At 35.7% G+C, this 15,611-nt stretch overlaps 1 protein-coding gene across 1 annotated transcript in view; it reads left to right on the top strand.

Annotated features, from left to right (window-relative positions):
- The first annotated feature begins 5,478 nt into the window (after positions 1–5,478).
- LOC126810918 (metabotropic glutamate receptor 5) overlaps positions 5,479–15,611 on the top strand; it is a 76,842-nt gene continuing 66,709 nt past the window's right edge. The window contains exon 1 of the mRNA XM_050536294.2: positions 5,479–6,534. Within this exon, the coding sequence (XP_050392251.2) occupies positions 5,862–6,534 (673 nt within the window). The 5' untranslated portion in view covers positions 5,479–5,861. The remainder of the gene's footprint in view (positions 6,535–15,611) is intronic.

Genomic DNA, 15,611 nt, shown 5'->3' with positions numbered 1-15,611 from the left:
TACCCTATAACACCAGTTGATTGGGGGGGCACAGTGAGATTAAACCTTTTTTTGGGGGTAAGATTGGATTCAACTAGCTAAAATAATAAATTCATCTTTTAATAACCAACAAGTATAGACCTATTTATATTTTCAACAAGTACCCACCCGAAATGTTAAATAAAAGCTATTTTTTTTTTTTTTTTTTTTGCCGCTTCAGTAACCGTTCTGTCACTTTTGGTTATGCAAGACCAATCATGTCACATAATGATATCCATAACTTATATCCCACTTACTATTTTGAAATTACTTAAATCTGAATGTTTGGATTCAAATTGCACTGATCCTGCATCCACTGAATACAGGGTTGTATCCATTGTTCTTGACATTGCCCACCGTCGTTTGGACATTGCGACTGAGCCTGATGTGTCTAACACCACCAACAGTTCATTTCTAAAACTGAAATTTGCTAATAAAGGCATTGATGCTATCGGGTTAAGCCAAATATTACAACATAAGCAAGTCACAGCACACATCCTTCCTTACTTCAAAACTGTTACTGTTCCTAGGATTTCTTATACGTATACTAAACCCATTGCATCCAAAATATTTAATTACAGAAACGCATTATCTAACATCAATGCAAAAGAATTATATGATGACCCTCTACCCTGTTCTTGCTCTACGTTGTCCTTCATTTACCAACCAGCTGGACATGTAGTCACTGTTGATTTAAACATAGTCCAGAATAATAAGTTACGTGAGATTTTGTCCAAAGGACCCAAATACCGGGAACCGCAACCATTTTCATGGGATCAAAATTTCAAACTTATTATGGATGCCGTAGAGGACTACGCCAGATCATGGGCCAAGAGGGAAGATGATACCTCGGATATTCTTTCTGATTGGACTAAGTCTATCAGTCGTTTACTTAAACGAAGAATTTATATGCAACGTGTGTTAGTTGATACTAGGCCTAAATCTATTTTCAATGATGTTAGCATTGTTGAAAATCTCAACGCCTTACATGACAATTATGTCATTGTACCGGCTGACAAAGCGTCCAATAACTTAGTGTTTATATGTAAACGATATTATTATGACTGCCTGTTCAAAGAACTTAATTTCGGGAAATCAATCGACAGTGCTACGTATAAACGCTCTACGCTTAGTAAGGATGAAATTATATCCAATCACAGATCTGTACTCACTTCATTTGGTACTCCATGTGGAGATACCTATACAGATCTGCCCTTGTTATATTGGATACCTAAACTACATAAAAATCCCTACAAGCAACGTTTTATAGCAGGTTCATCCCGTTGTTCCACAAAACCACTTTTAAAAGTATTGACATCCATACTAACGGCAGTGAAAGAGGGTATTCAAAAATACTGCGACAAAATATACTGTCGTAGTGGTTTTAATCAAATGTGGATATTAAAAAATTCCAAAGAATTACTTGATGGTTTACAATCTAGATCACTTGCTTCAATCTCATCTATACAAACGTTTGACTTTTCCACTTTGTACACTAAAATTCCCCATAGTAAATTAAAAGCTCGGTTAAAAGACATTATTCACAGTGTCTTTTCATCTAAATCAGGAAATGTTAAATATCAATATTTAGTTGTTAATTACAATTCCACATATTTTGTCAAGAACACTAGTGATTCCAAAAATAAATTCACCGCCAACAAGATAATTCAGATGTTGGATTTTTTAATTGATAATATCTTTGTTGAATTTGGAGGGGAAATTTATCAGCAAGTTGTAGGTATCCCCATGGGCACCAACTGTGCACCTTTGCTTGCTGATTTGTTTCTCTATTCCTACGAAGCCGATTACATACAGGCACTTGTAAAATCAAATAAACGATTAGTCAAGCATTTTAATTTCACTTATCGATATATCGATGATGTTCTATCACTGAATAATCCAAAATTTAGTGATTATGTAGAATTCATCCTGATGAACTCGAAATTAAAAACACTACTGACGGTGACAATTACACTCCCTACTTGGATTTGCGTCTCGATTTTGACAATTGCCATAAACTTAGTGTTAAATTGTACGATAAACGTGATGACTTTGACTTTCCAATTGTTAACTTTCCATTTATTAGTAGTAACATTCCAATATCACCAGCTTATGGAGTGTTTGTTTCTCAACTAATTCGTTACGCGAGAGCTTATTCTTTTTATTCTGATTTTTTTAAGTAGATCGAGGCATTTGTCATCTAAGCTTCAACTACAGGGATACTTGCAAACTAAACTTATTAAAACCTTTAAAAAGTTTTATGGCCGCCATATCGGCTATTATTCTAGATATATTTAATTGACGCGTATACTATCTCCCTGATAATGTCTGTCTACTACATCGTTAACACTGTTCATCACGTGCATTTTGCATACCGATAGTTCATTGGTCAATCACGCTATTTTACCGAGATTTCGCCTAATAGTTTGGATGGAGCTATGGCGGATGTGGCGCCAGGCAGGGTAAGCTTACTCTTCCGGACACCTGTTACCACTGTTTGTCGTGTATTTTGTACACGGTGAACAGTCCATATGCTGATTACACTATTTTGTCTTATTACACTATTTTGCCTGTACCGTTTTTTTTAGGACTTCGAATTTTGTCTAATGGTTTGGATTTTTCGTACTTGGTTTTATTTTATTTTATTGATCCTTATGGTATCGTAGTAAAACTCTGTAATCCGAATCTACAGGGATTAAACATTTACCGTAAGCATGCTTTGAATAATCTAAATTCTAATGAATTGCCCTTGAAAAAGTTACGTATTGTGATTAGAACATATCTGTAATAAACTAAATATTATAACACGACTTCGCACATGAATGAGGGAGTATTATATACTATTCCACAGATCGCTTGCGAAAACAGGTCACGCCGCCTGGAATTCCTTTTTCCATTCTAGGTTAATATTAACCGTAAAAATTATATAAAATGCTATCTGACCGAATTATTTGATTTTGTTGAATGTTCTAAAATAATCTTTATTTTTGAACAAGAGCTAAAGTAAAGTTGTGGAATAATCCCCTTCCTCTTAATGTTTCGAAACGAAAATTTAATGGCAGAGATTTTCTTCCACCCCTCATTGCAGCAAGACATCAGATCAACCCAATTATTTATTTTCACTTAAATCAATCAACTTTACGTCGACACCTAATTCCTTGCTCTTAACGAAATAACTACCTGTATGTCAATCATATTATTATGTTCTTAAAAGTCTACTATTCTCTGGTAAATAAAAATGAAATAACAATAATGATTGTTATTCAGCCATTATTGTACAAATGACGAATATTTCACACAGTTTATGTGTATGGCCTGGCCCTTAGACAATTGGAGTAAACTGTCATGATTGCTATTTTGAAACCACTGCAATAAACGGGGTTTACTGTCTCATCGGCAAAATGTCATATTAAGACAAACAGGTTTAATTTGTGTACATCATGCAATGAGAGATGGGCGAATTGGGCCCGAACAGGGGCGTTTCCGCCTATTCTTCTACAAATCGATTTTCGTCTCATCCAACGATAACAGTAGAATGAAGATTGGACTCTTATGTCCTATATTTTTAAGGCCGCTGTAGTCGATCGGTAAAGACACTGGATTAGAATATCCCAGCGTGGTATGAGAACAAACTGATTTTCAAAGCCCGGTTTCCACTTGTCATGGGTGCCAAGTCTTTCGAATGACAAAATAATTTGGAAAAGCTTAAATGTGTTTTAAAGGCCGCCACCTTTGCCCATCCGTCTCTCTGTCTGTCCGTTTTTAAATTTTGGGCATTTTTCCGCCTAGGCTAAGCAGTGATAAGCAAATTGATTTGTTCTTGCTTTGGCACACGAGAACTATGAGTTTCATTAAATGAGGGTGATGAACAGTGGTGTATGGTTTCATTACGTCAATACCTTGATTAAGTCCGTCTGTTGGCAGTCTAGTTACATCATGAGGCTTCCGTTATGGTCTGATCTTTCGATTTGTTTTTAGGTATGTGTTAGCTTTAAACTGCTTGGACGACTTTGCTGCTGATGGATGGGTGTATATTCGTTTCCTGGCATCGTATGTTTATTATCTGAACTGATGATCATGTTCATTAAACATTTATATAACATTAGTGAGGTGGAACAAAAATTTTAACTTTATGCTCTTTTGCTTAGGACTTCATAAAAACAAGTACATTTAATAATCCACAGTTTGTTAGTGCTAAAAGTTGATAATCGCAAAGTAGTTTTCATTCGATATTGACCGCTTGATTTTTTATTTAATAACTTTTTTGTATCTGCTCTGAATAATCCTATTAAAACTATTCCTGAAATGTATTTTCAGCTAAATAGCATCACAGGTCTAGATTCATGGAGAGATTTTACGTGAATTATTAATACGATCTCACAGAAATAGTTGCTTATCCTCATTTATAGAAAGCAGGTATTATTTTCTGGAAACACAAAATATTAACTACAAATCCGCATCACTCATTTTCATTATTTATTTACGAATAAAATTTTCTAATAAGCTATCACGCTGTGATTCACTAAGAATATCAGTGTGTGCGAATTGTTATTTTTCTTAATTTGAAAGTCTTCATTTGGAAACTGTCAGACAATCGGTTGATATATTCGGAGTTCCATTACAAGGTGCTGAGTTGAACATTTCACACATTCCAGGTTAACGTTTATTTGTGATGTTCACGAAACCAGCAGAAGTATAACTGAACTGTTGGTATTAAAATATTTTAAAAGACACAAAACTAGCGCAAAAAGTAAAATAGTAAGCAAAAAATAAATAAATAAAGAAAGAACATTTTTTCAAAAAAAAGCAGCCCCCCCCCCCCCACAAAAAAAACCTCTCACTATTCAAAACACAAAACCTTTCAGTTTTATCTCTGTATTCAATTTTTTGGGCGGGGGGGGGGGGCAAAGTAGGTTATTCGTTATTGTTTTGTTCAAAACATTCATTGTTTTAGTCAATTATATTTCCGCTTCATTAATTAGGTAATTATACCGTAACAGCTAACAACAGAGAGATGAAATAATGTTGCTATTCTTATCCCGTATATGTTTCTGCGTTGTTCAGATATTTCACGAACCAGCGCAGAAAAACAATAGCAAGTCATTACTATTTTATAACTATTGTCTCGGGCTACATATGTTGATGACATAGAGTGTATCAATCTATGGGCTAACTGTCATTCCCTGACTCTCCATACAATCCCTGACATGAAAATATTCTTCAGCTTTCGTTTGCAGCCACTAGCAAAATGGACCGCTCTAAATGGTTATTAATATATCATGTGAAAATTCACTTTATGAGTACGCATTTTAATAAATTTTTATTCATAGTTATTTCAATAGCATTAAAATTAAAAACGGACACACTTGAATTATATCCAATTATTCATAGTACTTAATAATCGAGGCTTTATACACCCGAACAAGCCGGAAGCACGTGGCGCGCAATAACAGCGAATATACTAGCAGACGATCAATCGGGTTTTGTCAACGAACTAGGCGGTTGGATCAGTTTGAGTTAGTTTGATAATGAAGAGAAACAGTGTATTTTTAACATAACAACGCTAATACGTGAAACAGTATTAACAGTTTAATGTAATGGACTGTAGCAAAAGCCAACTATTTTCATCCTGACCACTGGTCATGGCAGACAACGGGTTCACATTTCTAATTAACTTTGTGATGTCTGTAAGACGACGTCGTCGGCAGGTGGATCGGAAGGTCACTAGTGTAATTCTTCCTCAAACTTAATCAAGTTTCTCATAGGATCTGGACAAAGGGAGTTGATGTTTGTTTCCGGTAAAGCTATGACTATTGCGGATTAATGTTGGAATAAATATCAAGATGAATGATTTGGCCAATTTTATATGTTTGTGGATTATGCTGTTCACTCAAAGGTGCCAAAATGAGAGAGTTGACAGCAAAAGAATAATTAAACAACGAACAGCAAGAATCGAAGGAGATATTGTTTTAGGGGCGCTATTTCCTGTTCATTACGCACCTCCGAATGCCTCCGTTTTTTCTCGAGCGTGTGGACCGATTAGGGAACTTTACGGAATACAACGAATTGAGACACTACTCTTTACCTTGGATAAGATCAACATGAACGATTCCATATTACCTAATATCACCCTGGGGTGTGATATAAGGGATTCTTGTTGGTACTCAGCCATCGCCCTGGAACAGAGCATTGACTTTATTAAAGATGCAATAGCAAGTAACACCGAACTGAACAATAACCAGTCTCATAATAAAGGTTGCAGTGCAGAGAGGCTGGAACCCATTGCAGGACTAGTAGGGCCTGGTTCCAGTGAGTCCACCATCCAAGTGCAGAATCTTTTACAAATTTTCCACATCCCCCAGATAGGGTATTCGGCTACCAGTATCAGTTTAAGTGATAAAAGTCGGTTTAACTATTTTCTCCGTGTTGTTCCCCCGGATAATTATCAAGCTCAAGCACTAATTGACATCGTAGTGCGCTTTAACTGGACTTATATCTCCACAGTTTATTCAGATGGTAAGTATTCTTTCTCGAAAAATAGTTTACATTAATTTAATTACCCATTAGTCATAATTATGGCGGTTCAAGTGACGCTTATGTAGGTAGTTCCAGTTATAAATATTTTAATATTAAAATATGTAACCCCAAAAATATATAAAAAATCTTCGTAGAAGAAAACTTATTATTCACACACTGTCATTCCTGCTCAGCTGGGAAATCATAAATCAAATTTATCTTTCAATATAGTTTACGCCATCTATATATTAGGCTAGATATCCAGCCGCTTTTTGTCATTTTGTTTCGTTGACTTGGGATTGGTTTAAGTATGTATACATTACACATCCATTTTGAGATTATTTAGGCCAGTCACACTCCACCATATTACAGATATATTAAATTTTCTGACATAACCGATTAGTTATAACAAGTAATAATATTTCTCTTAGAAAGTTCTCATAGTTTGCATCCTGGTGTAAATTTATTATAAAGCCCACTGTCTAAATGTTTAATAAGGAAACATCTTTACATTGAATATTACTCATTATATCCGGTGGTATCTGGTGGTATTTATTACTCAAAATCAAACACAGAAATACTCTATATAATAAATTCTTATCTATAGAATAAAAGTGGGCATCGTCCGGCCTATCTTTTATATGGATGTTTTATACGTTAACAATGATTTGTGCAGATTTGTACAAACCGTGTTATCTGGGTTTCACTGCAGCCTACCAGCTGTTATTTTAATGACAATTATTCACACACGCCTGGGTAGATTCCATCATTATTACTATTATGAAATAGTAAATGAATGAAATAGATAAAAGGTGGGTGATATACAGGATTTTGCAAGGTTTACAAAATTGAGTGGACCCACTCAATAGTAATGAATGGAGGAACAATTAGACCATTATTGGCATCTTTGGTTCAAAGGTAATAGGGCATACTATATTTAATATGTCTTGTATGTTAGACAGTAACATAATTCTTGCTACACTAATGTTTGTTCTATATTATGAATGTACATATAATTGTACACTCAAGTAATTGTTAGAGTAAAGTTAGGGTAATAAATGACAGTCATTGTTGTACTTTGTAACGAATAGCGTCTCCCTCTCTCTCTTGAATTATATGTATAAGAGATAAGGACATTATCACTACAATACAAATATGCTTGACAATATTTATAACCTGTCACAACAGGTTTATACTATTTATCTATTTATATACCACAGGGCCTTGTTAGTATTTCCACAATCCTGCATTTTTATATAAGCATTGCTTAATGTCAATATGCTCCCCTAAAATATAAAACGAGGTTTTAATTAAGACAGTAAACAGATAAAAATAATATTTGGATGAGTGTTACACTCAAAATACCCTAATTCGGGTGGCAGCTTAGACGCTGCAACTGCCAGTAGGGGAACCCCTCACCATAGGCCTCTATTAGCTAATTCACTGCATTCTACAACGACTTTGTAAATTTACAAATATCCACTGAACCAAATTTAACACATTTATAAAATATACAATAAACGTAAATCTTGATGTACGATCAATATATATAAACATACAACTTATTCATTTATGCACATAATGTGAATTAATAACAATTAAGAAATAGTACACGATAATATTTTGAAAAATTTATATTTATAATTTATATTTATATTAAAGGGGGATTATGGGAGATTTGATAAAGATTTGACAGTTCTCGATATAATAGTTAAAAATAAATAACGTAAAAAAAAGGTGCTGAAAATTTCAGTCAAATTGCTCCATTCTGAACCGAGATATTAGCTTTTGAATTATAGGCTAGCCTCAATCATCATTACTAAATTCGGTACGATAAAAATCAGTCTCGATTATCTATTTTTACGTTTAATCATCCTTCACAAAATGTATTCCAATCCTCTAAATTTCGCAGGCTAGCGATGACATCGAGAGTTGATTATGGTCTGGATAAGTTAATTAATGTCTAATTAATAATTTAGATAACATTTCAGGCCTAAAGAAAGACCTGCAATAGGCATATTTAGCTCTTGCATAATGTATGTTTAATAAAGATTTTATAAAGATTAGTAAAATACCCTAAGATAAATTATATTTGTGGTAATAATGAGATTAATGACGAATGTAGTCATATTTTACTAAATGAAGTAGACAAACAATTTTTGCAAATTAACATACGGTGTAAACTAGACATCTACAATAGTTTAGTTGTCATGAATATTGATTAAACTTTTGCAACCCAACATAACACTGTTTTCTTGTGGGTGTTTTATATTTTAAACACTAGTTTATAGTTTTAAATTGCGCCCATATCTAACACTAATTTTAACATTCAGTAGCATTATGTCCAGATAAATAATAAACTTATATTCATATATATTATGATGCTCTAATAAAACGATTACATCCGTATATTAAGACACCTACTCATGTATTGTGTTACACGATGAAGCGGATGATACGGTAAGCCTATTTAGACAAAATATAGGTGAGGATAACACGTCCATCTATTAAGATAAATGATAAATAAAGAGGAATTCAAATCGAATGGGGTTTACAGCCCACTTTTCTGATACCAACAGGGCTAATGGAGACAGAAATACACCTTCTCCTCGACGAATTCCAAATATTAATGGTTCTTTTACGAGAACGCTATTGACTAGATCACCCTCTTTCACCACTGACGAGGAAACCACCCTGGAAAATCGCGTGCAATTTTCTCAAACCCGGAACCTCTTGGTGAAGGCCCACCGTGACTCCCTAAATAAATAGGTATTAATTAATATGTACTTCATGTTAGGATGTAAATCAATATAGACTGGAGGCTCAGTGCGCGGGGTTGTCCATCAAATGGGCACAAAACCAAACCCAACTTTTCTATAGTAAAAATTTGCGTAGAATACATTGTCAAGTGATAATCAGTCCGCCGTTTGGGCGTTTTCGAGATATTAGGGGTCAAAGGTCAAATGAGGTCATTTGCACTGAAAGTGAATACGTAGTCATTTTTTATCATGAAAACATGCCGAAAATGATCGAAGGTAATCACCCTTTCAATAAAAATGTAAACTTGCTAAATTCACCTTTGTTCTTTGTGACCCTGGAGTTCAAAAGGTCAAACTTTCCGTTTTTGCACTGGAAGATTTAAAGCAATAAATGTCAGCGTAAAATATAAAAACTAAAGCGAAACCTGTTGTAATTAATAATAACTAGCAGGATACCCGGCTTAGCTCGGGGGGTCATAACTCCGAAACCGGAAGTGGTAGACTAACGCCACCAGGCCTATGTTACTCCCCGGTCCGAGCTACCCATATACCCCAAATTTCAGACTCCCCGGTCCGAGCTACCCTTATACCCCAAATTTCAGACTCGGGGCAGACCTAGTGTAGCCGCCAACCCCAAACAGACCGGCTTCGCTCGGGGGTCATAACTCCGAAACCGGAAGTTGTAGACTAACGCCACCTGGCCTATGTTACTCCCCGGTCCGAGCTACCCCTATACCCCAAATTTCAGACTCGGGGCAGACCTAGTGTAGCCGCCAACCCCGAACAGACAGACTTCGCTCGGGGGTCATAACTCCGAAACCGGAAGTGGTAGACTAACGCCACCTGGCCTATGTTACTCCCCGGTCCGAGCTACCCTTATACCCCAAATTTCAGACTCGGGGCAGACCTAGTGTAGCCGCCAACCGCGAACAGACCGGCTTCGCTCGGGGGTCATAACTCCGAAACCGGAAGTGGTAGACTAACGCCACCTGGCCTATGTTACTCCCCGGTCCGAGCTTCCCCTATACCCCAAATTTCAGACTCGGGGCAGATGTAGCCGCCAACCCCGAACAGACAGACTTCGCTCGGGGGTCATAACTCCGAAACCGGAAGTGGTAGACTAACGCCACCTAGCCTATGTTACTCCCCGGTCTGAGCTACCCCTATACCCTAAATTTCAGACTCGGGGCAGACCTAGTGTAGCCGCATACCCCGAACAGACCGGCTTCGCTCGGGGGTCATAACTCCGAAACCGGGAGTGATAGACTAACACCACCTGGCCTATGTTACTCCCCGGCCCGAGCTACCCCAAGACCCCAAATTTCAGACTCGGGGCAGACCTAGTGTAGCCGCCAACCCCGAACAGACAGACAGACAGACAAACGACAGTCACAAATATATATATATAGATAACATATCAAATTTATCTGTAGGTGGTCTTAGCCCCAAACTTTTACTTTGGAACGTCGAAAAAGATCTTGCATAACAGAACCAAAAACACATCGAAACCGGTTTCAAAAATACGTAAAAACTGTCAAATAAAAATCTCCCCGATTTAGTTTCACAACGATTGCTATACATAATTAAACTAGTTGTCCGAAAAAAACCAATTGAATAGTTTGATGGCTGGACTTTCAATCATCTTCAGCTTGTTTTCATGATACAAGAATTGCTGCGCATTCACTTTCAGTGCAAATGACCGCATTTGACCTTTAACCCCGAATATCTCGAAAACGACCTAACGGCGGACTGATTACCACTCGTCATCGTATTCTACGTAAACTTTTACTATAGAAAAGTTGGGTCTGGTTTCCATTTGAAGGACCCCCCACCCCCCATCCGGATTGAGCCTTCGGTCTAATATACACAATTATGTGAATTGTTTGGCGAGAGAAGGTATACTCACTAATTAGCAATTCTTATGATATTGTTTACTATTTATAGTGCATAAGATTTCGTCGTCTTAATGATCATTGAATGCATACTTGCTTTATGTTAATATACAAACTTGAGGTCATGATAACTATAGAGTAATCTGTTTTATAACGTGTGGGTTTATCTGATAATTTTGATTGATTTGGGTTACTATGTAAACAATACACAGGGGGGATTGTGTTATTAGAAGTCAACAAAATATGTCAACATGACTTTATTATACACGGGGGGTTCAACAGGGATATTTCATCAAATTATATTGCATTATTGATATTAACAGCAACCATTCTTTCATACATTACCATGCATTCTATATTTCAATGGGGCAATTGTCTGCGTAAGCTCAGGCGGATTAAGTCATCAGGAATCAATCTATTTTATGCACAAGTGGTGTGTAAGCAAGGCATGGTTGGTTCGTTGGGCTTAATGTCCGCTTCCAGCTACGGTGATATCGCAAATAGCAAGCAAGGAATATTCTCGAAAGACGCGTATGTTGACATTCGGGTTGTCATAATTATTATCTGTGAAAGGTGCTAATTCTTTATTCTTTGCCATCTAGAAATGGACACAAATGGGTCGCAATGCATATAATAATGTAATATGAATGTATATAAACTGACTTACATTCAATCATTTCTATTTTTACTGGAATTTCTAATCAGTTATGATCGGCGAAATACGCGAAGAGTTCAAATTGAATGGCAGTCTTTGGTGTCTGGTTATTCCAGTGTACACCGATAGTATTTATATGCGCTTCATTACAAATGGCGCTCGAAAGCATTCTGGCACGCGATTCGTGTGCCAATTTTAAAATGTTTATTTTGTCTTAAATATTTCAAGGTAAGACAACAACATCACTGTTGCTTTAAATTGACCAACAAGTCGTGTTTGCAATGTGGATGATATTGAGTTAAAGACTTAGCTACTACTTCCAGATACAGATTATATCAAAAGTAGGTGTATTGATACCATGAATAACCATGAGGATTATCATAGCTTCGCAATTTGATTGGTTGACACTTTGGAACACGATAGTCCTACTTCTAATTAAGGTAGAATGTTCGAACTTGGGGTAGATGTTCATTAAGTGAATGTCTTAACGGGGTTCAATGCTGAGCATTTTCTGTTTGGCTAAGCAGAGGTAAGACATTTGAATTGCAGATGATGTAGAAAACGGCAACTTTGATTCTAATCGAATAAATGTGATTAACCTTAGTTTATAGTATCATTAAAGAAAAACCAATGTCGAATAATATCTCCAATAGTTTTATGTGAACTTGATAATTTTTGTCTGCTAAGTACTGTTTTAGCCTTATTAGTTCTAAGATCAGGAGACGTTCATAAAAATCCTGGACCTTCAAATCACGATTCAAATGAAAACCTATCAGTCTATCACTTAAATGCACGTAGTATAAGACACAAACTTGAAACAATATACAACGATGTCAATGATTACCATATTTGTAGTTTCACTGAGACTCATCTGGATAACTATGTGTTAGATTCATCTCTAAAATGGGGCGGTTACCATTCTCCATACCGGAAGGATCGGACGTCGCATGGTGGCGGATTATTATTATATGTTAATAAAACCATTTATTGCAAACGGCGAGATGATCTTGAGGTTACAGGTATAGAGAGTATTTGGGTGGAATGCAAATTTCCAAACACCGTATTACTTGTTGCCTTATTTTACCGCCCGCCAAACAGCACAATTGAATTCTGGTCATTGTTCGAAAGATCCATTGAACTAGCCTATCAAACCACGCTTAAGGTTGTAATTTTAGGTGATCTAAATGATGACTTGCTAGCACAACGCTGCAAGCTACGGGATATTTTATCTTTAAATAATCTCAGAAATGTTATTGATGAACCTACACGCGTTACTGGGACGTCATCAACCTTATTAGACGTAATTTTAGTAAATGATGAAATTCAGATTAGTTCCAGTGAAACGATTAATGTCACTCCTGACATATCCGATCATAAGGGTGTTTATGCATTATTAGATTTTCTAGTTTCAAGTCCCAGGAATTTTAAACGGGAGATATTTGTATATAAGGATGGTAATTATAATAGGTTAAATACTCTTATCAAAGAACACGATTGGGAGAGTACCTTTGCAAATTCTGATATTAACTTAGTATGTTCAAAATTTTATGAAATTTTAAATAGCTATATTACATTGTGCATACCAAAGAAATCAATAACTATAAGACTAACTGACAAACCGTGGTTCAATACAGAAATACGTAGAGCGATAAGAATCAGAAACAGGTTACACAAAAAAGCTTTGAAAACACAACATGAATGCGATTTAAGAAAATACAAAGTTCAAAGAAATAAAGTAAATAATTTTAAAAAAGCGTTAAAAACAAAATACAAAGAAGAAATCACAAATTTCTTGAATTCTAACGATACAAATAGCCAGAATTACTGGAATAATTTAAGGAAAGTATTAGGCCAAAATGTATCAAATGATATTCCTCCACTTTTAGACCCCAATGGAAGAATTGCTCATTCAAATTTTGATAAAGCTGAATTACTTAACAACTATTTCGGATCAATTTCAAATAACACTCAGCAAGGAGAATTACCAAAATTCAATAAGCGAACAAATTGTCAACTTGATATTCCTTTAGTCAAAGAAAAGGAAATCGCAGATCTTATAAGTACACTGAAATTGAAAAAAGCCAATGGATTTGATAATATTAGTAACAAGTTACTAAAATATACCAAAACCTCAATATGTGTACCATTAAAATATATATTTAACAAATCACTAGAATCAGGCGTTTTTCCAACAATTTGGAAAAAAGCAAATGTCCTACCTTTCTATAAAAAAGGAGACAGCTCTCTAGTTTCAAACTACCGACCTATAAGCCTATTAAGTTCTTTGAGCAAATTATTAGAAAAGGTAGTTTTCAAACACCTGTTTAACTATTTTCATGAAAACAATCTCTTGTACAAATACCAATCAGGGTTTCGACCGAACTACTCTACTGTTCATCAACTTTTAGAAGTGTATCATGATATCTCATCTGCAATAGATAAGCAACTATATTCCTGCTATGTTTTTTGCGATATATCTAAAGCGTTTGACCGCGTATATTTACCTGGTTTGATTCACAAATTAAGTCAATATGGGGTTTCAGGCATGCTAATTACGTGGTTGTCTAGTTATGTCCAAGACCGGACTCAACGGGTATTCGTAAATGGCTCTGTGTCATCAGAAATTACTCTTCAATCAGGAGTTCCCCAGGGATCAGTTTTGGGCCCCTTTTTGTTTTTGACTTACATCAATGATGTACAAGATGTACTCCATAATGTGGCTAGATTATTTGCAGACGACACGGCACTTGGGTGTAGCAAACAGTCAGTTTCAGAGATAGAACAGTCCCTAAACTACGATCTGACGAATCTCAACATTTGGGCGAATAATTGGCTTATAAACTTTAATCCAAACAAAACAAAAGCTATTTTATTTAGCTCCAAAAAAACAGAAAATTATCCGAGTCTGATATTCGATAATCAAGCACTTGAAGTGGTTAAATGTCACAAACACTTGGGCATTACCCTTTCAAATGACGCCAAATGGACCATCCATATAGAAACTATTATCTCGTCCACCTCAAAATTATTAAATATTTTGCGTAAACTAAAATTCACCTTTAATAGACAAACTCTAAATAACGTATATTTGATATTCATAAGGCCAAAATTGGAATACGCATGTGAAGTGTGGGATGGGTGTAACGTTTCCAATACCGAAAAACTTGAAAAGGTACAGCTAGAAGCTGCCAGGATTGTGACTGGACTAACTAAAACTTGTTCTCGTGAAGCGCTTTATTTTGAAACCGGATGGAATAAATTGTCAGACAGACGTACACAAAAGCGACTAACCACATTTTTTCAAATTAAAAATCAGAGAAACCCAGCATACTTATATGACATTCTAGAATATTATCAACAAACACCACAAAAATACAATTTAAGAAACATTAGCGAATATAGATATCCTTATTGTAGAACAGCATTACACCAAACTTCGTACTTCCCCACAACAATTCGAGATTGGGAATTATTAGAGGACCCCATAAAGCAATCAACCACTCTTAAATCCTTCAAATATCTATACAAACAAAAATTACGTTCCTTAATACATAAAGCGCCAATCTACTACTGTAAAGGTAATAGACATGAAAATATTATTCACACTAGAATACGGCATGGGTGTAGTTCGTTGCAAAATGATTTGTATGAAATAAACGTTGTGAATGATCCCACATGTTCTTGTGGCAAATTTATAGAAAATGCCGAACACTATTTCCTGCAATGTCACTTATATGATGTAATTCGTGCTGAACTATTAAATACATTGTC

Source organism: Patella vulgata, chromosome 2 (genome assembly GCF_932274485.2).
Source record: "Patella vulgata chromosome 2, xgPatVulg1.2, whole genome shotgun sequence".
Lineage (NCBI taxonomy): Eukaryota > Metazoa > Mollusca > Gastropoda > Patellidae > Patella > Patella vulgata.
The sequence above is the reverse complement of the archived record's forward strand: the minus strand, read 5'-3'. Positions and strand labels throughout refer to the sequence as shown.